This window comes from Desmodus rotundus, chromosome 3 (assembly GCF_022682495.2).
Source record: "Desmodus rotundus isolate HL8 chromosome 3, HLdesRot8A.1, whole genome shotgun sequence".
NCBI lineage: Eukaryota > Metazoa > Chordata > Mammalia > Chiroptera > Phyllostomidae > Desmodus > Desmodus rotundus.
The window spans coordinates 29,801,340-29,827,130 of record NC_071389.1 but is presented as its reverse complement, the minus strand read 5'-3'; the positions used below and the strand labels follow the sequence as shown (position 1 = coordinate 29,827,130).

At 50.7% G+C, this 25,791-nt stretch overlaps 3 protein-coding genes across 3 annotated transcripts in view; 2 read left to right on the top strand and 1 right to left on the bottom strand.

Annotated features, from left to right (window-relative positions):
• The window catches only part of ZSWIM5 (zinc finger SWIM-type containing 5), a 117,132-nt gene extending 110,170 nt beyond the window's left edge, over positions 1-6,962 (top strand). The window contains exons 12-14 of the mRNA XM_053921170.1: positions 2,620-2,783; positions 3,273-3,354; positions 4,087-6,962. Of these exons, the coding sequence (XP_053777145.1) occupies positions 2,620-2,783; positions 3,273-3,354; positions 4,087-4,949 (1,109 nt within the window). The 3' untranslated portion in view covers positions 4,950-6,962. The remainder of the gene's footprint in view (positions 1-2,619; positions 2,784-3,272; positions 3,355-4,086) is intronic.
• Positions 6,963-7,726: 764 nt separating this feature from the next.
• UROD (uroporphyrinogen decarboxylase) lies at positions 7,727-11,121 on the bottom strand. The gene is made up of 10 exons (XM_024571054.4): positions 11,023-11,121; positions 10,265-10,377; positions 10,065-10,144; positions 9,926-9,988; positions 9,528-9,725; positions 9,245-9,406; positions 8,732-8,869; positions 8,459-8,559; positions 8,303-8,369; positions 7,727-7,968 (listed from the first exon to the last, which is right to left on the bottom strand). Exons 1-10 carry the CDS (start codon positions 11,040-11,042, stop codon positions 7,807-7,809), a joined length of 1,104 nt encoding a protein of 367 aa, XP_024426822.2. The 5' UTR covers positions 11,043-11,121; the 3' UTR covers positions 7,727-7,806.
• A 2,424-nt stretch (positions 11,122-13,545) lies between these two features.
• On the top strand, positions 13,546-21,969 carry HECTD3 (HECT domain E3 ubiquitin protein ligase 3). Its single transcript, XM_045204317.2, has 21 exons — positions 13,546-14,016; positions 14,203-14,363; positions 14,628-14,720; positions 14,800-14,935; positions 15,214-15,329; positions 15,413-15,526; positions 15,663-15,745; positions 16,182-16,347; positions 16,573-16,654; positions 17,305-17,487; positions 17,639-17,691; positions 17,864-17,928; positions 18,082-18,185; positions 18,429-18,548; positions 18,635-18,724; positions 19,707-19,913; positions 20,190-20,319; positions 20,419-20,493; positions 20,591-20,672; positions 20,819-20,890; positions 21,061-21,969. The coding sequence occupies exons 1-21, from the start codon at positions 13,648-13,650 to the stop codon at positions 21,143-21,145; spliced, it is 2,586 nt and encodes an 861-aa protein (XP_045060252.1). The 5' UTR covers positions 13,546-13,647; the 3' UTR covers positions 21,146-21,969.
• Positions 21,970-25,791: the final 3,822 nt, after the last annotated feature.

Genomic DNA, 25,791 nt, shown 5'->3' with positions numbered 1-25,791 from the left:
ACTAGAATCATAAAATGTTACCTATATACAAATTATATATAATTCCCACAACAACCCTAAAGATACCGTTTCTATTTTATAAATGAAGTAAATGGTAAATGGCTGAAACTAGGTTCAATTTCCAATGTATTTTATTCCAAAGCCTATTTCTTACCACTATAACTCTGTAAAACATAAGACCTACTTTTTGTTCTATATTTATTTAACATTTACTCCTCTATAAGATATACCAATCTTTCATATACCATACTGCCTTCATCAGTGGCCTTCACTTCTAATGGTATAGATGACTTTCCTGTGGTGTATTCCTTAACGCTGTGCCCTAGTACTTTGTTTAGAATTCTTACCTACTGAGTAGGAAGTAGTGACCCATGTTCTTGTTGCTCCAAGGAGGCAAACAATGAGACTGGCATACTTTTTTGGCAATAATATGGCTTCCTGTCTTCTGTATAAGTAGCTCTCAAAATTCAGGTGTTCATGAAAATTATTTCTGGGGAGAACCAAGATGGCAGCATAGGTAGACACACTGCACCTCCTTGCACAACCAGAACTAACAGAGAATTGAACGGCAAGGGGGTCCGACACCAAGGAAATAAAAAATAAACATTTCATCCAGACTGGTAGGAGGGGCGGAGATGGGCACCTGGGTGGAGAGGACTTGCGTGGCTGTGGCAGGGACGGAGACTGGCGGAGTGTGGGACCAACAGCGTAGGCAGTCTGAGCACTAGCGGACCCTGCGGCCGCAAATTCGCGCACAGATAAACCGAGAGGGCCGGACTCAGAGTGGCGGAGAGTGGGGCAGGCAGAGCGCGGGTAGCACCCCGCGGCCCCACATTCGCGCACATATAAACCAGACGAACGGCAGGGAGCAAAGCAGACCGCACCGCGCAACCCAGGGCTCCAGCTCGGGGAAATAAAGCCTCAAATCTCTGATTGAAAACGCCCGTGGGGGTTGGGGCGGCAGCAGGAGAGACTCCCAGCCTCACGGGAGAGGTTGTTGGAGAGACCCACAGGGGCCTAGAGTGTGCACAGGCCCACCCACTTAGGAACCAGCACCAGAGGGGCCCAGTTTGATTGTGGGTAGCGGAGTGAAAGATTGAAATCCAGTGGAGAGTGAAGCGAGCAACCTTGCTACCTCTCGGCCCCTCCCCCACGTACAGCGTCACAGCGCAGCGACCAGCATTGCCCCGCCCTGGTGAACACCTAAGGCTCCACCCCTTAAAGTAACAGACACGCCAAGACAAAAAAAAAAAAAAAAGGCCCAAATGACAGAACACTTCAAAGCTCCAGAAAAAATACAACTAAGCGAGGAAGAGATAGCCAACCTATCAGATGCACAGTTCAAAACACTGGTTATCAAGACGCTCACAGAATTGGTTGAATCTGTTCGAAAAACAGATGAAAAAATGAAGCCTATGCTAAGAGAAACAAAGGAAAATGTACAGGGAACCAATAGTGATGCGAAGGAAACTGGGACTCAAATCAATGGTGTGGACCAGAAGGAAGAAAGAAACATCCAACCAGAAAAGAATGAAGAAACAAGAATTCGGAAAAATGAGGAGAGGCTTAGGAACCTCCAGGACATCTTGAAACGTTCCAACATCCGAATTATAGGGGTGCCAGAGGAAGAACAAAAAATTGAAAACTTATTGGAACAAATAATGAAGGAGAACTTCCCTAATCTGGCAAAGGAAATAGACTTCCAGGAAGTCCAGGAAGCTCAGAGAGTCCCAAAGAAGCTGGACCCAAGGAGGAACACACCAAGGCACATCATAATTACATTACCCAAGATTAAACGCAAGGACCTACATCCAAGATTACTGTATCCAGCAAAGCTATCATTTAGAATGGAAGGGAAGATAAAGTGCTTCTCAGATAAGGTCAAGTTAAAGAAATTCATCATCACCAAGCCCTTATTATATGAAATGTTAAAGGGAGTTACCTTAGAAAAAGAAGATCAAAAATTGGAACAGTAAAAATGACAGCAAACTCACAGTTATTAACAACCACACCTAAAACAAAAACAAGAGCAAACTAGGCAAACAACTAGAACAGGAACAGAACCACAGAAATGGAGATCACATGGAGGGTTATCAACAGGGGAGTGGGAGGGGGAGAGGCGGGGAAAGGTACAGAGAATAAGTAGCATAAATGATAGGTGGAAAATAGACAGGGGGAGGGTAAAAATAGTGTAGGAAATGTAGAAGCCAAAGAACTTACAAGTATGACCCATGGACATGAACTATAGGGGGGGAATGTGGGAGGGAGGGGATGGGCAGGATGGAGTGGAGTAGGGGGGGAAATGGGACAACTGTAATAGCATAATCAATAACTATATTAAAAAAAATTTAAAAAATTATTTCTGAGACCTAAAGAGAGTGAGGGGTGGAAGCAGATGAAGAGGTGAAGAGAATTGAATTCAGGTGGGTGATGGGGCAGGAAGCAGCCTCCTGTTGGTTCAGTGGAGATAGTGCTTGATCATCCAGAAGGGATGGTAGCATTCAGAAGCATTCAGTGAATTGATAACAGCCATTTCAACCACTACCTGTTGTGATCAGTGGACCATTCAGGGAAGCTTTAAAGAAGACCCTGTCCCTGCCCCTTCTCTCGTACCTATAGGGGATACTCTGAGGCTCCGAACAATCCTGGAAGCAATACAGAAGCACATCCATTCTTCCTCCCTCATCTTCAAACTGGCCCAAGATGCTTTCAAGATTGCCACTCCCACGGACAGTAGTGCTGACAGCACCCTGCTCAACGTGGCCCTGGAGCTGGGGTTGCAGGTATGGAGGAGTGGGCCATCCCACCTTTAGGCTTCTGGCCTAGTGATAATTAATAGAAGACACGATCCCAGGGGAGCTGGGCATGGGCCAGGTCTGGTTCTTTGTGTGTCCCCACAACACAACTTCTAGCCTAGGTACAAGGTAAGAACTCTATAAATTGGGCTCCATTTTGAAGTTAAGTCCAGAAGCAACATAGCTTTAGGCTCCATGGGGACCCCATAATCTCCCCACCCCACTCCCATTCCTTGAAGTCAAGCATGGTGTGGTAAGTAAGGACTGTATTTGTTAGAGGTCATCAGTGAAGCCTTCTATCTGATTTGTAGGAAGTGTGGGGCTGAAATTTAACAAACCTATCTGTACTTATCAGGAGAAGTGGCCATGTAAAGCACCAGTAAATACTTGTTTCATAAAGAAATGGCAAAGGGAAGTAGGGAGAGGGGCTTTATAACAGTTATGCTTAACTCACTGGTAATGCCTTCTTTTGCACAGGTGATGAGGATGACCTTATCAACCCTTAATTGGAGGCGCCGGGAGATGGTGCGGTGGTTGGTGACGTGTGCTACAGAAGTGGGTGAGTCTCCCACCTCCCTCTACCCCCAGGGTAAAGGATTCCTGGGCCCTACTCTTGTGACAGGACAGCAGATCATTAGAGCTCTCATGTTCCTATTACTGGTGGCCTGAGAAAGGACGGGGCTACTGGTAGAAGAGGGCCTCTGTGCAGCCAGCCCAAGCTCTGCCATCTCTGCTTGGACTGTACTCTGATGTCAACAGCACTTTGACCCTCTGATCAGAGACGTCTGAGAGAATGAATTTCAGCCATCAGTACTCAAGTGCACCCCTGGGAGGTAGTTGATCTGGTGGTTTGGTCCCTGTCCCCATCCGTACTTCTGAGAAACCCCAGACAACTTGGAGGCTCAGGACCCTATCTAGAGTCCAAAGCCCCAGCACCAGACTCTACCCTGAGAGGCCCCCCTTCAGCTAGAACCCCCAGGCAGATCTGCAACCCCTGCCTTGGGCAAGCAAACCACAGGCTCTGCTGTTCCATCCTTGTGAGGGGCTAAGAGCCCCTGCAGAGACCTTCAGTCCTCTTACCTGGGGAAGGAAGGGATGGGAAGAGACCCCAAACAGGGTCTGGCCATCCGGGATGCTCCCCATGCCCTGGTTTGCCTCAGATCATCTCAAGGCTGCTGAGGAGAAAGGAGAACTCGTCTCTGCAGGCCAAGTTCTGACCCCAGTGGGTAATCTGGGCAGACCTGGATCGGGACCCGGATGGCCACGGCTGAGCTCAGGCTCTCCCTGACAGGTGTGCGGGCCCTGGTGAGCATCTTGCAGAGCTGGTACACACTCTTCACCCCCACCGAGGCTACTAGCATTGTGGCTGCCACAGCCGTGTCCCACACCACTATCCTGCGCCTCAGTCTTGACTATCCACAGCGGGAGGAGCTAGCCAGCTGCGCTCGCACGCTGGCCCTGCAGTGTGCTATGAAGGATCCGCAGAGCTGTGCCCTGTCAGCCCTTACACTCTGTGAAAAAGACCACATTGCCTTTGAGGCAGCCTACCAGATCGCCATTGATGCTGCCGCCGGTGGCATGACTCACTCGCAGCTGTTCACCATCGCCCGCTACATGGAGCTCCGTGGCTACCCGCTACGTGCCTTCAAGCTGGCCTCACTGGCCATGAGCCATCTCAACCTGGCCTACAACCAGGACACCCATCCAGCCATCAATGATGTGCTCTGGGCATGCGCCCTTAGCCACTCTCTGGGCAAGAATGAGCTGGCGGCCCTCATTCCGCTGGTAGTGAAGAGTGTGCACTGTGCCACAGTGCTTTCGGACATCCTGCGGCGCTGCACAGTGACCGCACCTGGCCTGGCTGGCATCCCTGGGCGCCGCAGCTCTGGAAAGCTTATGTCCACTGACAAAGCTCCACTGCGCCAGCTGCTAGATGCTACCATCAATGCCTACATCAACACTACACACTCACGCCTGACACACATCAGCCCTCGCCACTACGGAGAGTTTATTGAATTTCTGAGCAAGGCCCGGGAGACCTTCCTGCTGCCGCAAGATGGCCACCTGCAGTTTGCCCAATTCATCGACAACCTCAAACAAATCTACAAAGGCAAGAAGAAGCTGATGCTGCTGGTGAGAGAACGCTTTGGCTGAGAAAGCAGACAGCTCACTGCTGGGGCAGCCTGGGCTCCCAGGTACCATCAGGTCAGGCCAAGGACACTGAGACATTTGTCCACCCTGAGAGGACTCTAAGCACCTGTGGCTGAACCAAAGGCCACAGGGCTAAGCATGGGGAGAGTCCAACTCCAGCCAATATGCCTGCCTTGGCAAGATTCTCACATAGCCCACTGTTCCTGGAGGAGCTGGGTCCTGCAGATCAATCAGAAACCTTACAACATGCCACCTCACACTCCTATATCCTGCGTGTGTCCTGGGTATTGGCCCTCTCTCCGTTGGCAAACACAGAACACTGTTCCGTCTCAGGGATTGCTTAACCAGAGAAACAGAAGCATTTATGGTACTGTAAATATTATAGTATAAGTGTTGCCAATTACATTGTAAAGTTATAACTATTTATAACTCTGGTTCTAATTTGATGGGTACTTGAAACAGCTGTGGGTAGGAAGATAGGCCTGTTTTCTGAGGAGACTCACAACCATTTCTCAGGTTTTCTTTGCAGAGTATATGCTGTTGGCAGTGGAAGAGTGAGGGTGGAAGGAAGCAAAATGGGCAGTTAGAATAAATCCCAAGTCTAGTCTATGCAGAAACCCCAGCCTACAGACGGGGCATCTATAGCTCCGCGGTGGGTGAGGGGCAGGGCCAGGACTGGACTCAGACTTGCGCTGCACGAAGCCATGAGGACACTGAAGCTCTTGCTCCTGCTTCACACAGCCTCTAGGAGCCTGCTGAGCTCCTGAGAAACGAGTGCAGGGAGAAGGTGAGGGTCTGGGAGGCCACTGAGCTCATAGTATTCATCTGCTGTGGTCACCTTTGTGTTAAAGAGTGTCTGGTTTCATCTCTAATTGCGTATGTGTATATATCTGTATGGCTAAGTACATAAGTCTGTATGCTTAGATATATCTGTGTGTGCCTGTATGTGCACATATGTGTATCTGTGTGAATACATGTCTGTGTGCTGGACTCTGGGTTTCTGTGTGAGGGTATACACGTTTGTGAATATGTAAGAATACTTCTGTGTGCGTGCTCATGTTTGTTGCATGTTTAGTGTGTATGTGGGCACACGAGTGCATGTGTATAAACATGTCTGTCTGTGCGTATGCCTGCTCTCTGTTGTTCTGTTTTTACATGTGTAACTGTATATTTCAACATGTAGGTATATCTGTGAATTCATGCCTGAGGATCTGCATAAATGTGGCTCTTCTCTTTTTGCCAGATCCCTTCCCAATTCTTCTTAGTCTCTCTCACCAGCTAAGTATGTTCCCCATCTCTGTGCCTCCTTTATTCTCTGTCACCAAACAAGCTTCTAAGCACGTCTCCCTCTACCTTAAGAATGGCTTCTTCAGCTTCACAGTTCCCTTCTCACCCTGTACTTGCTTTCTTCCCCTGCCTTGCTACCTCAAGCTTTGTCACAGTCCCATTGATTACTGATTCGGAGGCTGGGGCTGGGATGCATTTGGCCTTTTCCTTTCTGACTAGTTTCTAGCCCTAGTGGGCAACCTCTGTCTTAGCCCTGGCTGACCTCCAGTGTATGATGTTCCTGTTACCTTCCTGCCCTGTGCTCAGCCTGGAATTCCTATAGGAGGTAGCAAGGGCATTCAAAAGTCATTTGGATGCCAGTGTCTTGGTGTTTACTGTTCTAGGTTTTAGTTCCTGAGTAGGGGGTGGGGTGTGATAGGGAAAGGGTGGTATAGCTAGAGTGTGAACTAAGGACCTGTCTGCTTTATTTTCCTCTTTGACAAACTGATTGTGTCACCTTTTTTTCCCTCCATACTAACCAGGAAGTTGAGTTTGCTGTTTGTGGCTAATGAAGTCTTATTGTTCAGTCATGGGCCCCTACAACCTCTCAGCCCAGTAGGTTGGTTTAAAAAAAAAAAAAAGCCACTCCCATTTCTGTATCATGATTGCCATTTTTTAGCAAGTATGTGAACTCAGAGTGCTTTTCTATAAATAAATCATGGATCACAGAAAAGATCATTTCTGTGAAATCAGAAATTGTGTCCTCTCAATGAATGGGGCCCTTCTCTCTCTTCTGCATCACCCTGGCTGGGACAGGGAGCTGTTGGGGCCTACACTGCAGTGGGTTTCTAGTGGTGTAAGCCGTGCAATGACAAATGAAGATTTTCCCGCCACACCAGACCCCTCTCCGGAGCTCACAGGCGGCTCGGAGCCTTGTCCCAGGAAGTAGGCACCATCATAATGGCCAGAAACACCAACATCCTGAGAAAACTAGAGGGTATGCAGAACCACGTCGGAGGCCTTCTCACCTCAGTGACACAGGTGTAAGGCTCTACCCCTAAGCAACCTAGCGCTGCCTTTATGTCCTCCCCTCTTTGGTATCTTTTGGTATCAAAGCTAAAGGCTTCTCAGCTTCTCCCTGCTTGCCTAGACTCCATCTTCCTTGAAGGCCTCTCTAAAATACTCTGGCCATTCCTGTGCCCCTCTCTGATCTACAGCCCTCCCTCCTCAGACACAAGCCCTGTCAGTTTGTCCTTATCAACTGTGGGGACCCAATTTCTTGGCAAATGCCACAGCTCCAGCTGTTAGGAAACTCTACCCAAGCCCATGTCGCTCTGGGGCTTGGAGCTCTGAGGACAAAATGGTGATGAGGGCCCTGACGTTAAGTCCTACGGTACATGTTCTGATACCTGAGTTCCATGGCTTTGGGAAAGGGTGCAGAAAGAAGCCCCAGGGAAGGAGCAGAGGCTAAGAAGGAACTGAAGATAAGGGCACAGATAAACAAAACCACATGCTAGACTCCAACTCTAGGACTTTTATTCTCCTGGAAACAGTATTCTGTGTTGGTGGAACTTGAGGGGAAAAGAATGTATGGTCACTTCTGTCGAAGTCCACGTGAGTATTTGTGCACGGCATCTACAAAGGCCCCCACACGTTCTGGGTCCATGTCAGGGTAAAGTCCATGGCCCAGGTTGGCAATGTAGCGCTGTGGCCCAAAGTCATCAAGCATCTGCTGCACCAGCCGCCCAATCTCCTCCTGGGGACCAAGAGGACACTGGCTACAGGGAGGGCCAGCAAACCTCTGTCCTCCTTTTACACAACAGTGACACACGTATAGGTAGGCATGATTCTACTTGGTGTTATTCATTCAGTCATTCATTCAAAAAATTTACTGGATGCCTAGGATGGGCCAGGTACTATGAAAACACAACAACAACAAAAAGAAATGCCTGTCTTCCTAAAGTTCACATGGTGTGTATGGGGTAGAGGGGAGAGGCAGGCATAGAAACACACAATAATACAACCATACCTACCACCATGCAGTACACAGGGACAAACTCACAGACACGCGCAGGGGCCCTGGTTGGTACCTCAGATGCATACAGGGCGCACGGGTCCAGGTTGCCCTGCAACGTCACGCTCTTCCCCACACGCTCCCTGGAAGCAGAGTCGATGCTGCGTTCTAGTGACAGCACGTATGGCAGCTGCACTACCCCCCACCCCCCGCCTCCCCCTCCATTACTCACCGGGCTTTCTCTGGGGTCACGGTCCAGTCAAGCCCAACCACCTCGTAGCCAGCCTGAGCCAGCTCCTCCAGAGCATAATGTCCATCCTTAGCAAAGACAATCTGGGGGAAAGAAAGGGCAGATTCCTGAGGCTACAAAGGGCCTTTGCTCTGCCTACTAACCTACTGTCTTAGCTGTACCTTTGCTGCCCTTCAGTGGTCACTTCCTTCCATGCAGGACTTACCCTGAAAGTTCCAGTCACACCTTCTTCACTCATCCTACCCCCATTCTTACCATGGGCACCGGTGCCAGGCCTGCCTCCTGCAGCCTGGCCTTTACTCGCTTGGCCACTTCACGGATGTAGGGCAGCGCAAACTTATTGAAGAGCTGGGGGCCAAGATGCCCTGCGTGGGACTCAAAGAGCTGCAATGCCTACAGTGAGGTGATGGTGAAGAGAAACATTTAACACAAAAAGGAAATATCTCAGGCCCGCACACAGAATGTGCCTCCATTTTTCTCCAAGTGACATCAACCCTTGATACTGCCTATGCCTATCACCCAGTTCCAGTCAGAAAGTTTTGTCTTTTCTCCCAGGTCCCAGTGCTAGCTTTCGTCTCTAAACCCACGAAACATTAGCGCCCCTGCCGGTGTCAGGGGGGGACTTAGCTGCTCTGGCCAGATCACTGCAAGCCAAACTTCTTCCATGCCTGGCATTAAGACACCTAACTTCTCAGGTGTAGGGACCTACGTTGATTCTGGTCCTTATATGCTAAACCCCAGCCTATCTGTCTCTCCCTCAGGACTTACCTGGGCACCAGCAACCACTTGTCCCACCAGATATGGTACCAGAGCATCAGTAAGGATGCGAAGCAGCTGGTGACTGGCCTTTGGTCTCTGGTAAAGCCAGCGCTTGGCCTGAGACATGGTGCTTGAGCTGCCTCCCTCAATCATGTATGTCATCAGAGTCCACTGCAAAAGGGTACAAAGAGAATGTCACAGGTGTAGAAGTCTGACACTTCCTTCCCTTGTCTGCACCAGACCTGCCAGAGTGAGTTCCCCATGCCCAAGTACCTGCCCTGTTCCACATTACCGGGGCACCAGCAAAGCCAATCAGTGGCACACGTCCAGCCAGCCGTTGTCGAGTGAGGGTGATGGCCTGGAATACATAGGCCAGCTCAGAGGCCACTGTTGCTGGATCCCGGAGGCGCTCTAAATCCCGCTCCTCTCTTAATGGCTCTGGGAAGCTGGGGCCTTTGCCAGGCACCATGGTCACTTCCATGCCCAGTGCCTGAAGGGGAAGAAAACATCTGTGTTCCCAACCTGTAACTCCAGGAGAAAGGCTCTGTTCAGCCCATACCAGGAAAGAGGAAAAGGAGAGTAAACCTCAGCCAAACCATCTCTTCCAGCCTAAGTTTTTCCCACTGTCCATCTTGAGCTTCACTGTCTATTCCCTTTTCATCCATTCCAGAGTCAGGTTTGAGAGGGTACCTGGGGTACAACAAGGATGTCGGAGAAGATGATGGCAGCATCCAGAGGGAAGCGACGCAGTGGCTGTAGGGAATAGAAGACAGGTTACTAGATGGTGAGCTGAGGGCATAAATCCCTCCCCTCTTTCGTGGCCCCTCACCTGCAGAGTCAGTTCACAACAGGCCTCTGGGGATCGACAGGTACTGAAAAAGTCCTGGGCAGCCCGAGCTTCCCTAAACTCTGTAGACAGGGGAGAAAAGGCAGGGCTCAGTCTTAAAGAACCTCTACAGCTCTCCCCTGTGCCCCCGAAACATTTTGCCCTCCACAGTTTTATCTAGATTCCCAGGCCCTGACCCTGACCTGGTAGGTAGCGGCCTGCCTGCCGCATGCACCAAACCGGAGTGTAGTCTGTGTCTTCTCCCCAAGCTGCTCGCAGGAATGTGTCATTCTTCAGCTCTGGGAAGCCCTGGGGTCTGGAGATGGGGGTTGGAGGTGGGAGGCAGGTGTCAGTAAGCTAGGCTGAAAGTTGGGGAAGGCCCAGGTTCCTAAGGCAGATTCAGTCCAGCACCGTTATCTGCCTTCACCAGAACAGCTCCCAAGCTGTGGCTCCCAGCCCATTCCGCCACCTCTCTGCCTATCAGGTGGTGAACAAGACTACAAGGGCCCGCGCTGGGGCCTCTACCCTACCACTGTCCCAGCTTCCCAAAGCTCAAAGCCACTGGAAAGACTGGCGGAGGGGGGCGGGGAGAAGCCCAAAAGGATAGTTGGAGGGTCTCTGGATCAGAAAATCACAAGAACAGGTGAGTATAAGTGCGCAGGTTTCAGGTCTGGACTAAAGTCCAAGGAGGACTCAGAGTTGATGGTCCGGAAATTGGGGTCCTAACTGCGGATCAGAAAGTCCTAGGAGCATCCCCTAAATGAAGGTCTGGGGGTCGCAGTCCGGGTAGGCGGACCCTGGGATGGTCTCAAGAATCCATGATTGGAGGATTTTCGGGATTCCGGACTCTGATTCAGGTTGGGGACTGTCCAGGGAAGAGGGCAGAGGGACAGATCCCTCAGGTGGAACACCCAAGTCAGGGGCCTCGCTGGCCGGGCCGCGCGTGGCGCAGAGAACTCACCCGAACCCGTTCGCCTCCATGGTAAGACGTCTGTAACTTCCAGCCAGTCCCACTTTAACCTGAGTCTGAGCCGGCCCCTCCCCAAGCTCCGCCCCTTCCTGGACTGAGACAAGGCGGTAGCCATATTGAAAGTCACATGATCAAACTATAGCTCTTGCTACCCGGCAGCCCCGGCTGATGCCGGGGGGACTCCCTGCCTCACTCAACCGTAAAGTTGAGTGTAGCGACGCAGCTAAAAAAAAAAAAAAAAGAAAGAAAGAAAGAAAGAAAAAAAAAGAACTTCCCTCTAAATTACTCTTTACCGCGACTTGGGGAATTTGCCCTTTTCTGATGGACTAGGAATCCCGAAGTCTCAGCCTAAGTCTCACTTTCACTCCCACTGTCCATGTTTCTAACGATCTGATGATGCCTGGCCTAGCTAGACAAACAGTGGGTTATGGAACCAAACTATACAGGAAACAGAAATCATTACATATTTCTATTAACTACTAAGAGCCTATACTAGTTACAAAAGTAACAGTGGTGAACAAGATAGCCTCTTCCTTTAAGGAGCTACAGATTGATGGGGGAAAAGAGAAATCAGCAATCACAGTAATGTTTTCAGAGGAAAAAGCTAGCAGCAACTAGCAAGGGCTCCTCACTTCACTGGGGGAAAGCAGTGGGGGTATTCCGAGCAAAAGGAACAGCATCTGTAAAGCAGAGAGGCAAAAGAGCAAATGGCTATTATTATGAAACCCGGGAGGTCAATCTGGTGGAATTAAAGAGGCTGGGGATGTCTACAGATTTAAGGCCGTGCAGGCCCCTTGTGAGGTGCATTGGTTCGCTTTATCCCGCAGCAGCGTCATAGCACACAAACAGCTTGAAGAGAAGGAAGGAGAAGCACTGTGTTCCCAATTTTCTAGTGAGAAAAAAATGGAAAACTGTCAGAATTACATGGGATCATTTATTATTAACTTATTGATAACTTCAATTATCTGAAAACTATATCAAAACAGAGTTTCCACCCAGGTGTCCATCAACAGCTGACTAGATAAACAAAATGTTGTATATGCATACGATAGAATATTATTCAGCCATCCGGAATTTAAGTTCTGATATATGCTGCAACACTTTTGTAACATTATGCTTAGTGAATAAGACACAAAAGGACAAATGTTGTAAGGCCCCACTCACATGAAAAATCTAGAGTAGGCAAATTCATAAGGCAGAAAGTAGATTACAGTTTGTTTACCAAGGGCCAGGGAGGAGGCAGTGAGGAGTTACTTGCTTAAAGGGTACAGAGTTTCTGTTTGGGGTGATGAAAAAGTTTTGAAAATATATCATTGTGCACTTAAAATGTATTAAAATGGCAAATTTTGTTATATACATTCTATCACAATTTTTAAAATTAATGTAATATGGGCCCTAGCCTGGTAGCTCAATTAGAGCATCTCATCTCAATATGCCAAGGTTGTGGGTTCAATCCCTAGTCAGGGCACATATAAGAAGCAACCAATGAGTGCATAAGTAAGTTGAATAACAAATCAATGTTTCTCTCTCTCCCCCCTTCCTCCCTTGCTCTAAAATCAATTAATTTTAAAAAAAATATTTAATTAGCCCTGGCTGGTGTGGCTCAGTGGATTCAGTGCCTGCAGGTGAATCAAAGGGTTACTGGTTCGATTCCCAGTATAGGGCACATGCCTGGGTTGCAGGCCAGGTCCCCAGTAGGGGGCGCACCAGAGGCAACCACACATTGATATTTCTCTCCCTCTTTCTCTTTCTCCCTCCCTTTCCCTCATGAAAAAAACTCTTTTTTAAAAATTATTTAATTAATGTAAGATATCAGAAGCCATTGAATTGTACAGTTTAAATGGGTGAATTGAATGGTATGTGAATTATACTTAAATAAAATCTTTTTTTACATGGGAGAAGGGGACAGTTTCCTTTTCTTCTGATTGTACTTCACCAACAGCTCCTGTCCATCTTTTTTGCCTCCTCCCTTCCCATCTAGGCTTCTCCTCTCTGTTGGTTAAGAATTACGGGAGACACTGGATAATGATCACTAGTATCCTGGGATTTGTATTAACAACCAGGATCAAGCCTGAGTGACTCAAGGCTCCTGTCAGTGTCAAGGGCTGGGGAGGAGGTTATTCTCGCAAATATTCTAGTAACACTGTCTCTAGGATAGGGAGCCCAGAGGATGTCCAGAAAATTTTTAAAGATTCTTCTGGTTGTATAGTAGTACGACTTGTTGGTAAGAAGGTAAAACAAGAGGCCAGAGGACCGGAAAAATGGGGTTGCAACAATCCAGCCTATCTGGATAGGATGGTGGCTTGAATAAGGGTGGTAGTCGTGGAGGCAAAATGGTAGTAGAAATAGGGATAGCAAAGGAGAGATTGATCAGGTAGAAACTACTGAACCTGGGTCTGTTCGGCTGAGTGGGAGGCACCGAGGTAGCTAAGATGCTTGAAGACCCGTGTACAGAGGGCAATACAGCGGCAGGTGCGCTTAGTCCAGAACTTACGGCGAAGGCTGGCAGGAGGAGGGGCAGAGCTCGGTGGGAAGCTCACAGAGTAGCTCTGTCCACCTTCCCGGCCGCTGCTGCGAGAGCCGGATCGCCCCCGGGCTACCCTCTGCCACGTCGTCATGGCAGGCCCGGGTCCCGGCGCGGCACTAGAGACCCCGCGGCAGCTGTTGGGTCGAGTGCGCTTCCTGGCGGAGGCAGCGCGGAGCCTCCGCGCCGGACGGCCGCTCCCGGCGGCGCTAGCTTTCGTGCCGCGCGAGGTGCTCTACAAGCTTTACAAGGACCCGGCGGGACCGTCGCGTGTGTTGCTGCCGGTGTGGGAGGCGGAGGGCCTGGGGCTGCGCGTGGGAGCTGCGAGCCCGGCCCCCGGTACCGGCTCCGGACCCCTACGCGCTGCCCGCAACAGCATCGAGCTCCGGCGCGGCTCCTGCGTGCGCACCACGGGCGAGGAGCTGTGCAACGGCCACGGGCTCTGGGTGAAGCTGACCAAGGTGCGCCCCGGCTTGCCCGGGCCCAGCAAAAGACCCTCGGGGCCTGGGAAGCCCCAGGCTGTTTCCCTCCCCTCCCTATATTGAGGTGCCATTGCATTCGGTGCCCTTTGCCGTGGGCTGGGCAGGGCAGGCCCCTGGAAATGGGCAGTTTCCCGACACCTGCCCCCATCTGACGTATCCCTGCAGGAGCAACTGGCGGAGCACCTGGGCGACTGCGGGCTGGAGGAAGGCTGGCTGCTGGTGTGCCGCCCGGCAGAAGGCGGGGCCCGCCTCGTACCCATTGACACTCCCGACCACCTCCAGCGACAGCAACAGCTCTTTGGAGTGGACTACCGCCCGCTGCTCAGGTCTAGCACTTGGAGGGGCGGGGCTCACTATCAGTCGGCGGGGGCCCCTAGGAGTTGGAAAGTAGTCTGGCGCCGCCCATTAGGTGGGGTACCGAAGGAAGGCCGGGTTCAGAGCAGGAAGGGGCGGGGCCTGAAGGAGCTGGGGCGGGGCTTCTGCTGGTGTAGCAGACAAGCTCTGGATAAAGTTCCAAGCCTTGGGCGATTGTCCTGCTGCCTGCTGATGTCTCCCCCGTTACACCCCGCCCCCACACTCTCTGCCCACAGGTGGGAACAGGTGGTAGACCTTACATACTCACATCGCCTGGGATCGAGGCCTCAGGCAGCCGAGGCATACACGGAAGCTGTACAAAGGCTACTGTGAGTGAGATTGGGTGGGATGGGGAGGAAGGAGCTCCAGGTCTGGGACCGACCTAATTAGGGACTTGGGGTTGCTTAGCTATGTGCCCCCGACGTGGACCTACGAGTGCGACGAGGACCTGATCCATTTCTTGTACGACCACCTGGGCAAGGAGGATGAGAACCTGGGTAGCGTGAAGCAGTATGTGGAGAGCATAGACGTTTCCTCCTACACGGTGGGTGCTGGGACTCCTCCCACCCCAAGCAAGAGGTAGTCACATCTTGCTAGATCCAGAACCCGCACCTCTAGACAGGGGCTAAACCTGAATCCCCATAGGACAGACTCAGTCCAGCCCCCCTATCTTGGAAATCCTATAGGAACCCTTAGATAATTCCACCTACCTAACACAGACCCACTCTTCTCTCTCATGCTCTCTGACCCAAAGCACACTTCCAGCGCAGGGAACGGGGGTGGGGGGATGAACACTGATTCCACCTCTCTACCCCTCCCCAGGAGGAGTTCAATGTGTCCTGCCTGACAGACAGCAATGCAGACACGTACTGGGAGAGTGATGGGTCCCAGTGCCAGCACTGGGTGCGGCTTACCATGAAAAAGGGCACCATTGTCAAGTGAGTGGGCTCCGATAGGACAGGTGGGTGAGCCACATGTGCGTGAGCGTACGGAGACCCATGTGCTTACTCTGGTCCCCTAGGAAGCTGCTAATCACAGTTGATACCACAGATGACAACTTTATGCCTAAGCGGGTGGTGGTCTATGGGGGCGAAGGGGACAACCTGAAGAAGCTGAGTGACGTGAGCATTGACGAGTGAGCAAGCTGGCCTGGGTGGGAGGTGGGGCATGATCCTAGCAATGGGGCCTGGCCTGGCTTGGAAGGCTGGGTGAGACCCCAGCAATTCCTGAAGGTAAGAGATATCCAAAGTGCCTCACATCTGTCTCCTCAGGACCCTGATCGGGGATGTCTGTGTCTTAGAGGACATGACCGTCCACCTCCCAATCATTGAGATCCGCATCGTTGAATGCCGAGGTGAGGCTTAGGGCTATAAGGAGGAACAGGCAGCCCCATTATCCAGAGGGGGGCTAGCTGGCAGTGAGTGCAGAGAAAAGGGCATGGGCTTGGAGTTGAGATGAAGGTGACAGCTGAACTAACTCCAGGGTTTGAACCTTTGGGACCTGGGCCAGGAGGAAGCTACCAGGTATAGACCTGCCTTAAAGCCATAGAGATTTTTAGGCTCACCTGGAAGAGGAACTGTTTTGGGACTCTCAGACATTAAAACAGTTACAGTGGTGGATGGAAGAACCAACAAAGAATCTAATAATCAGAAATAGGTGAGCAGAAGGGGATCTCAAAGGTCCCAAGGGTCTAGGAACCAAAGACTGAGCATTAAGGAGACATTCTCAGGTCTGAGGGCCAAGGAGGCAACAGGCACAAGAGGTGACCTCACTCCGACTTTTTCCCCCAGATGATGGGATTGATGTGCGTCTTCGAGGGGTCAAGATCAAGTCATCAAGACAGCGGGAGCTGGGGTTGAATGCAGACCTGTTCCAGCCCACCAGCCTGGTGCGATATCCACGCCTGGAAGGCACTGACCCGGAAGTACTATACCGCAGAGCTGTTCTCCTGCAGAGGTAGCTGTGGTCCTGGACTTGCCAGTTTTCCCTTTCCCCTGTCCTGAGCTTTATATGTATATGTGGAGGAGACCCCCAAGGTCTTAAGCTATAAGCTGTTCAACTTCAAGTGTCAGAGTAGCCCCTGGGCCCTGGTTGCCCCTGTACCTGTGTGTTGGGGACTGAGGGGGTATTACATCCATATCAAACACTTTGGCTGCAGTTGCTTTTACCCACCCACCCCAGATTCATAAAGATCCTAGACAGCGTCCTACACCACCTGGTACCTGCCTGGGACCACACGCTGGGCACTTTCAGTGAGATTAAGGTGAGTCTTGTCCAGCCAGTGCTGGTCTCGGCCGTGGGCTCCCCCTTTCTGCTCATGCTATCGTTCACTGTTCGGCAGAGAGTTCTTAAAACCTACTCTAGGCCTGGACTTTTGCTGGGCTCTGGGTACATCAGAAGAAAGCTGGACGCAAAGGGTCAGAATCTAGCCTTTGGGGTGCTAACCCTCAGATAGTGTGTGAGGGCTGGGGGAGGAAAGGTGACATCATGGACAGGACAAGTTGCATAAAAGGTGCATACTGGGAGTCACAGCAACTCCAGATGACGTGAGAGAGGCGTACTAGCGGCATCTAGATGTCGTGCTTATAGAATGGGGATGAGGCTGGGAGGGGTGGGCAGGAAGCGGGCCCTAGTAGCAGAGGGCACTGTGGGGTGGGCTGTGAAGCAGGGACTTTATCCCAGGTCAGCGGATGCACTGGAAGGGTTTTAAATAAGGTAATGACAAAGGTGGATATTTTTGTTTTAGAGAGCTCCCCCTGGTGACTGGACTAAGGGAGGGTCTGGAAGCAAGGACAGGGATGGACTGAGCTTGGACTGGGATGGTGGAATTGGGTCCAGGCATAGAGGAAGCTTCCTGGGTCTGAACAGAGGCTGACTGTCTACCAGTCCTGCTCTGGCACCTTCTTTCACCAGCAAGTGAAGCAGTTCCTGCTGCTGTCACACCAGCGGCCAGGCCTAGTGGCCCAGTGCCTGCGTGATTCAGAGAGCAGCAAGCCCAGTTTTATGCCACGCCTGTACATCAACCGGCGCCTCGCCATGGAACACCGTGCCTGCCCCTTAAAGGACCCTTCCTGCAAGAACGCTGTCTTCACCCAGGTCTGGACTCCCTGGGGTCGTACTGAGGGAGGGTCAGTAAGGGGCTTAGGAGGCTGGGCCAAAAGGGGCCCAAGCAAGGTCTTTGGGCCAGAGTGGAGCCAGGTCTTGACACAGACTTTGCTGCAACTCCCTCCTCTTTCCCCTGCCCCAGGTTTATGAAGGCCTCAAGCCTTCCGACAAATATGAAAAGCCCCTGGACTACAGGTATGGCCTCAGGGTAAGGGACTTCCTCAGAGCAGACATGTACACCCACACACTGCCCGTGGCACCCCTCATCATCATCCCTCGGTAGCCCCACTCCTGGCTGGTGTTTGGGCTGGGGAATCGTCCCGAGCCCTGGCCCAGCATGATGACAGAGGCCCACCCCTATTTACAGGTGGCCCATGCGCTATGACCAGTGGTGGGAGTGTAAATTCATTGCAGAAGGCATTATTGACCAAGGTGAGCCCCTGAAGGAGGGTAATAAGCCTCCTGCCCTAGTTAGAGTGGTAGAGACTTCTCGGGTCACCAGCTAACCAAGCTGCTTTATTACCCCCATCATGTGGACTGGAGCTCTTGATTGCCCCGGCTGAGCGCTTCTCTCTGTCATTTCAGGGGGTGGTTTCCGGGATAGCCTGGCAGACATGTCAGAAGAGCTGTGTCCTAGCTCGGCAGACACCCCTGTGCCTCTGCCCTTCTTCGTGCGCACGGCCAACCAGGTAGTCTTCCACTCCTGCCTCCCAAGTTGTTTCTGCCATTTTGTCTCTTCAAGCCTCGCAGGTACCAGGCTGAGCTAGAGGGGGCAGAGGAGGATCTGAGTTGCCCTGGGCAGCCTCTGGGCACACAGGGAAGGGGAGCCGTTATGCGTTCAGAGGGATCACTCAGGGCCCCCCCGTGGAGGGTGTTCGGGGAACAAAGTAGGTCCATCCCATGCCATGCTGACAGCTCTGTCTCGGGGGCAGGGCAACGGCACAGGTGAGGCCCGGGACATGTATGTGCCCAACCCCTCCTGCCGAGACTTTGCCAAGTACGAGTGGATTGGACAGCTGATGGGGGCTGCCCTTCGGGGTAAGGAGTTCCTGGTGAGTAGCCTAGTCCACACTCCATCAGACCAGCCAAACCTGGGCAGCTCAGGACAAGAAGACATTAGTGAATACTTGTCCCACAGGTCCTGGCTCTGCCTGGTTTCGTGTGGAAGCAGCTGTCTGGTGAGGAGGTGAGCTGGAGCAAGGACTTCCCAGCCGTGGACTCCGTGCTGGTGAGTAGGGCTTGGAGGTGGTGTTTCCTCTGCCCAGCCACCGAAGGTGGCTGTGCCCCAGGGCTATCCTGAACCTCTTCTCTCCTCGTACATGCTCGCTCTTCAGCCACATCTGCTCCCATGGTTTCAACTACTGTCCATGTTCTGGTGACTCCTAAGCCTCACCTCCAGCCCCAGCCTCTCTTCCAAGCCTGGAGCCATATGTGCACCTGCTTGCTGGACGTCTGCCCTGTGATGGCACCTCAAGTTCAGCACACACTCGGTGTCCCCAGGCTACTGCTCTTTAGAGCTCCCTGTCTCAGAATGGCACTGCCCCCCACCCTTTCCCCTGCCAAGACACCCTCAGGCTCATTCGTCACTCCTCCTTCTTCCTCGCCCCCCTCACTCTGTCACATCTCCTTCTGGAATCTGTCTTTCCCATCTCAGTACTCTCCCCTGGTTCAGGCCACTTTCCTTCGTGACCCAACCACCAACTGCAAAGCCAGGCTCCCTATCAATCCCTACCAGCTGATCTCCAGCTGCCTGAGTAATTCAGTTCACACTCCTCATTAATCCTTCAGTAGCTCTGCCTTGGGCTCAAGACAAAAAGCAGAATCCAGAAAGCCCTACACGACCCACATCTATGTGGTTGACGTTCAGGTTCCAGCCAAACACATTCCTTAGGCTGTTTGTTCTTTCCACCTTTTCCCAAAATCCTGTCTCCTGAATTCCTTACAGCCCAACCAAGTCCCAGCCACCCTTTGGGTCTCAGCATAGACGCCATTCCCTCCAGCATGCCTTCCCTGGCCTCCAAGCCCGATTGATTATATGCGGCCTTGATGCTTTCAAAGCCCTTGCACTGATCCCCTCACTTCCCTCATGGCCCTGCATGGGGACGTCCTTGCCTGGCTGTCTGTCCTGCTTCCCTGTGAGTATCTTGAGGAAGAACAAGGACTGTTTCCACAATGAAAAACTGACCTTCCTGCCTCTCTCTAACCCCTAGGTGAAGCTTCTGGAAGTGATGGAAGGAATGGACAAGGAGACATTTGAGTTCAAATTTGGGAAGGAGCTAACATTCACCACAGTGCTCAGTGACCAGCAGGTGGTAGAGCTGATCCCCGGGGGTGCAGGCATTGTGGTGGAATATGAGGATCGTTCCCGTTTCATCCAGCTGGTGCAGAAGGCTCGGCTAGAAGAGAGCAAGGAGCAGGTACTGCCCAGGGGCCAGAAGAACAAAGAACTTTGGACAACTTCTAGTAGCCAAAGCCCAGCCTGACAGGCCACCAGCACCCAATCCCAAGAATTCTGGCCCCCACCATCCCTCTGCCCCACATCCTGCTAATCAGTGGAGTACAAAGATACCCCCAGTGCTGAGCAAAGACCGTGTCCCGCATTATCTCCTTGAGTGGAGGCCAAGTGGCCCCACCACACGCTGAGCTAGGAGTTTCGCCCTCTTCCCCAGCCAGGCCTTTTCCCTCCCCCCCAGGTGGCAGCCATGCAGACAGGTCTGCTGAAGGTGGTGCCGCAGGCCGTGCTGGACTTGCTGACCTGGCAAGAGTTAGAGAAGAAGGTGTGCGGGGACCCAGAGGTCACTGTAGACGCTCTGCGCAAGCTCAGTGAGTGTGGGGCAGGGCAGGGCAGGGCAGCACCTGGGTAGAGCTTGAGCGCTGTGTCTGTCCGGACACGAGAATGAATTCTGGCTTTGTCACCACCAGCCCGGTTTGAGGACTTCGAGCCATCTGACACCCGGGTGCAGTATTTCTGGGAGGCACTGAACAACTTCACCAATGGTTAGTGGGGGAGGGCAGAGTGACACCTGGGGCTGACTCCACTTGTGGGCCGCGGAGTCAGGCTGGAAGTGCAGACACTGATTTCCTTTCCATGCAGAGGACCGGAGTCGCTTCCTGCGCTTTGTCACAGGCCGCAGCCGGCTGCCCGCGCGGATCTACATCTACCCGGACAAGCTGGGGTGAGTGCGGAGGACAGGTTCGAAGCGGGCAAGGTCCAAAGGGGCTGTGGCCAGCCTTCTGCCCAGCCCCCCCCCACAAAAACATGTCAGACCCCTGCCTGTGCCCCTATAATTCTTTCTGATCTGTGGCCACTTCACACCTCCAGCGGTGAGACCACAGACGCGCTGCCCGAGTCTTCCACCTGCTCCAGCACCCTCTTCCTACCGCATTACGCCAGGTGGGTTTCCTAGGTTCCAGCCCAGAGTGGGGAGCGGGAGAAGGGTGACATGCTAGGGTGGATGAAGTGCTGAACTGTACTAATTGGAGCCCCGTCGCCCCTGGTGGTGATGGGGGGCCTCTATACCTTACACTGACCGACTCCCTGCCTCCGCCCCCACCCCGCTGCAGTGCCAAAGTGTGCGAAGAGAAGCTCCGCTATGCGGCTTACAACTGCGTGGCCATCGACACCGACATGAGCCCTTGGGAGGAGTGAGTCGGCGCCAGGGGGCAGCCCTGGGCCAGCAGTTTCCTGCTTAGCCTTGCCTGGGGCAAGACACCTCACCTAGACCAGCTGGGGTCTGCGCTCCTGTTCTGGGCTTGAGCTGACGCACTCGGAAAAAGCCACCACGTGGGGTTAGAGTGGGGGCGGTGGGTTGCACTGGTGACTCAGCCCCACAGATGCTGAGCCTAGGCGTGCTGGGGCTTGCTTCCGGAGTTAGCCTTTGTGAGCGGGAACCTTCCGCAAGGCCAGTATAAGCTGCCAGGCCTGAGTTACTTGAAGGAAGCCTTGTAGCTACTTACCCACCATGGACTTCGCTTCAGTTTTTGGCTCCTCTTTTTTTTAGACTTGTTTTTCTCTGGTTCAGCCTGGACTCAAAACTAAAAACTATGTAGGATGGTGGAGGCTCCTCCCCGAACAAGATGTCAGGGATGGATAGGGAATGATCATGGTCTTTCTCCTCAGTCACCTGCCCCAGGAATAAAGCAACAACTGAGCACCCCTCCCTCATGTACTGGTCTTTTCCTCCTCTCCCTCCATACCCACGGTGTGAGCTCCCTCCTCCCTTCCTCCAACATAGTCTCAGCTGACAGGTGCCACTACCTTCCCTGGGCCAGAACCTACATCTACTCAACATTAAATCTTCACTGCCACCAGCGCCCCGCATCAGTCACTTCTGCATTACTGCCAGCCCGACTCCCCTTCTTCGGTCTCACTCCCAAGATTCTGCACAACTTACAGCTAGTTATTTCCTCTCTGAAATCTTCAATAGCTCCTCTGTACCCAACTCTAAAATAAAGCCTAGACTTTAAATTAAACCTACTTCTAGGCCGTATGCATGTCCCTGCCCCACCCCTCCCTCCCTTCAGGGCCTCCATGACACTCCACCAAAAAAATGTCTTGCACGTGGGAAAATTGAATAAATGGCTGAATTCATTCCTTTAGAATGTCTTTATTGGTCTCCTGAGTGATGTTAGAGAAGGCTTTTCCAGGACTTCACGGTCCTGCCGGGAGCCGAGGAAATGTCTGTGAAGTGGGAGTGGTGGGCTTCTTAGTGGCAAACATTAAACCTGGAGCTGAGCAGGGAAATAAGGACCCCGCTACCCAGAAGGGGGTGGGGGGTGGTGGCCTGGCACCTTCTGGGGTGGGTATGGTGATTTGGGAGATGGGAGTCCTCCTTCAGGAACCAAGTAGGCAGAAAGAAGAATTTGGTATCAGGGAGGAAGGACAAAGCCTGAGGTGGCTGATAAACCACCCAGGTCAGGATTTTGACAGAAGAGGAGGCAGCAGCATGGCTACCCACCCCCCACTATGCCTCCAGTTGCCACACAGCTAAGGTGTAGTCTTGAAGAACAATTACCCCATGAGAGAAGTGTGGATACAGTCCCCTCGCTCTCGTAGTGGGCAGTCACCCTCAAAAGGGATCCCTAGGGGAGTGGCAAACTCAGGAGTTGCTCCCAACACTTCCCCGCACGGTCCTCTAGGGCGCGCCCTGCCGTGGCTCCCACTCAGCTCTGTTCTTTCCAGGAAGCTCCCACCCCTGAGTCTCTGCCATCCAAGGGCGCCTTCCCCTTTTCTGGGAAAGACCTGGCCAGCGCCAACCTGATGGAGGCAGTTCCTTTCTGTGTCTGTTACCAGCCACAGGAGTCTCTAGTCCCTCTTTTAAGAAGCTGGATTTGCACTTGTATTTCCTAGTATGCTTTTCATTTAATCATTCTTCATTCATTCACCCAGTGACTGCATCCAGCACCTATTTAGGCACCGTTCCAGGTGCAATAAATCAAATGGTGGCTGAAGAGACAATTTTTACCCTCTAGAGATTCCAATGGCAGAGACAGGTAGTAAACAAATACTGGCATAAACAACATTTAATAACGTGTGTGTGAGAACGCCAAAGGAGAGGTGAAGGGTATTGTTAGAGGACAGAACAGGATGATTCTAACCAGCTGGACTCCCAATGGAATGCCAAATCCTGCTGGCGAACAACTGGCACAAAGGCTGGTGCAGAAGCATGTGAAGTCCCACGTTACTGCGGTGTGAAGGAGGAGAGAAGAGACTGCAGCTGTAGGGGGCCGTTTTAGGGTTTTGCAATGAGTAGCCAAGAGGGCAGCAAGCAAGGGAGAAGCACGATTAGATTTGGCTTTGGCAGTCGTGTAGAGAGTGAACTGAGAGGGAGACTCTGGAAGCAGGGAGTAATCCAAGCATGAAATGATGGTTGCTGAGACCATTGTTATCCACCACATGCATTATATTGCAAGGAATTTTTATACTGTTTATTCATAAAATCATCAAACTGCCAAACTGCCAGGAGATACCGATTTTCACTCCCTTTAGTGTCTGTTTCCTAAACTCTTACCAGTCTTGGATATTAACACTTAAACATATTCTGATATTTTAATGCCCTGAAAATGGTATGATTGATTTAATCCTCATGCTTTGATTATATACTGTATTGAGCAAATGTTTTTCTTCTTTACAAACCACCCTTTATGTATTTTTGTCCATTTTTCTGTTGGCTTGATTTTACTTTTCTTACTGATTTATGCCCATCTTTACATAGCACTAAACCAATAGGTACTAAGACAAGGCACTGTGCTAAGAGCTGTACATCTCTTATCTTGTTTTGCCTTCTGAGCAACCCTACGAAGAAACTACTATTATTATGCCCATTTCCAGATGAGAAACCGCGAGCACAGGTGCAATGAGTGACTTGCCCTAGGTCTCATAAATAGTACAAAACTGATGACGCCAGAAATTGGATGGTGGTCTGCCAGCGCCAAAGCCTGCTGATCATGGTAATTTAGGTGCTTAACCCTCTATATTCACCCTTTGTGTGTGTCAGGTGTTGTATGTTTTCCCAGTCTGTACTTTGCCATTTAATTTCATACATATTCTTTCCTAATGTACAAAATTTTTACTTTTCATGAATTCAGAATCTTTACGGAAGAAACCATTCATTGGATATATACCATGGGACGGCAACATAGTACATTAGTTAAGAGCACATTCTGTAGTCAGCTTGCCTGCATTCACATCCTACCTTTACGTGCCCTTGCTATTAACCAGTGTTCTCGGCTTTCTTTTTTCAAGTACCTATCCTCTTACCATTGATTTGAAATGCTAACCTCTCCACATACTTACCAGTCGATGCTAAATTTTTATGTATAAGGAATCCTCATTTCGCACAGCACAGCAGTGCCAACACTGTAAAAATGACCCTGTAGGTTGAAACCAAACAGAGATCTTAATAATCAATGAGAGAGGTTACCATTGTTCTGTGACCTTTAAAATTTTTTGTCAACATTAAAAACTCTGTCAATTATTAATGTATAGGGAAGTGAAAAAATAGTAAAACTAATTATTTATTTAGTACATTGTAATCTGAAGCACTTAGAAAAATAGAGAATTCGATTTTTTCTTTGTAAAACTTACCAAGAATAGTTTGAACAGTGCTTGCCTCGTTTTTCTCGTCTGACAACATGAAGCAAGCATCTTCGCTATGCCTCAATGAACTGTCATGCTCCTTTTTAAATTTGGATCAGCTCCCAGCATTTTATTCTTTGTACTTTCAACTTCATGAAATATCTGAGAATTCCCTTAATGTGAAGTTTTTTGCTGGCGTCACTTCCCCTGGGATAGCCTCATCCTTTTTATCCAAGCACTTTCCTCACTTATGCAGATAAAGTTGCCTTCGCTAAGTTCCTCTGGCTGCGGATCTACTCTTTCGTGATGGTGGTGTCTGCAACATCCCCACGATCGGCCATTTCTCCTATTACTCCATTTATGCTCGATTTGAATTTGATGTCCAGCATTATCACTTTTTTTTTTTTGCTGCACTTTCATTTTGTTAGACAATTCTCAATTATTCTTTTTTTTTAAATGTCACATGGGTTCATCACGGGAGACAAGAAAGCAATACAACCACATTCTTCGCTATGAACTGGCGATGTGTAGTGACTCGTCACCAGCAGACCGAAGGAAGCAACGTGATTCGCTGCTCGTGATGAACATCCAAAAAAGTTGATTCTGGTAGTTTTGACAGTATTCTCATTGCTTTAGGGAGCATTTTTGGAGGACCACCATTTTTACTGATGTCACCTGTTCCTTTTGTATTTACTTCTAAATTCATGAGAAAGTTGTAGAAAGATTCAAATGAGATACACGAATACAAGTTTCAATAGTCTTTATACTTTTATAAAACTCCCAGACTTTCTAGTTGTCGATGTGGTGTTTATCCTCTCCCTATTCCTCCTCCCTGCCTACTTTTTCTTATCCCCAAAGTACTTACCACTTTTAATCTACTGTACAGTTTTTCTATTGTTTACACTGCTTTATAATTTGTGCTGCCTCTGCTGGTTAGAATGAGGGCTGAATCTGTTTTTGTTCACTAATATATCGCAAGAGCCTAAAACTGTCCTTGACACTTAGTAGTCGCTCAATAAATCGTTGTTCAATAAGTAAGTGAACTGTGGCCTATAAACCATATTTTCCAATTGAAAAACAAGGAAAATAAGCCATTTGCAAAGTTTTGTTTTCAATAAGGGTGGGAAAAATCAGCAAACTGATTAAATTACTTATGTTTAAAATTGACCCATTAGCTTAGAGCAATGACTTTCAACTTGTGTGCCACAATACTAACT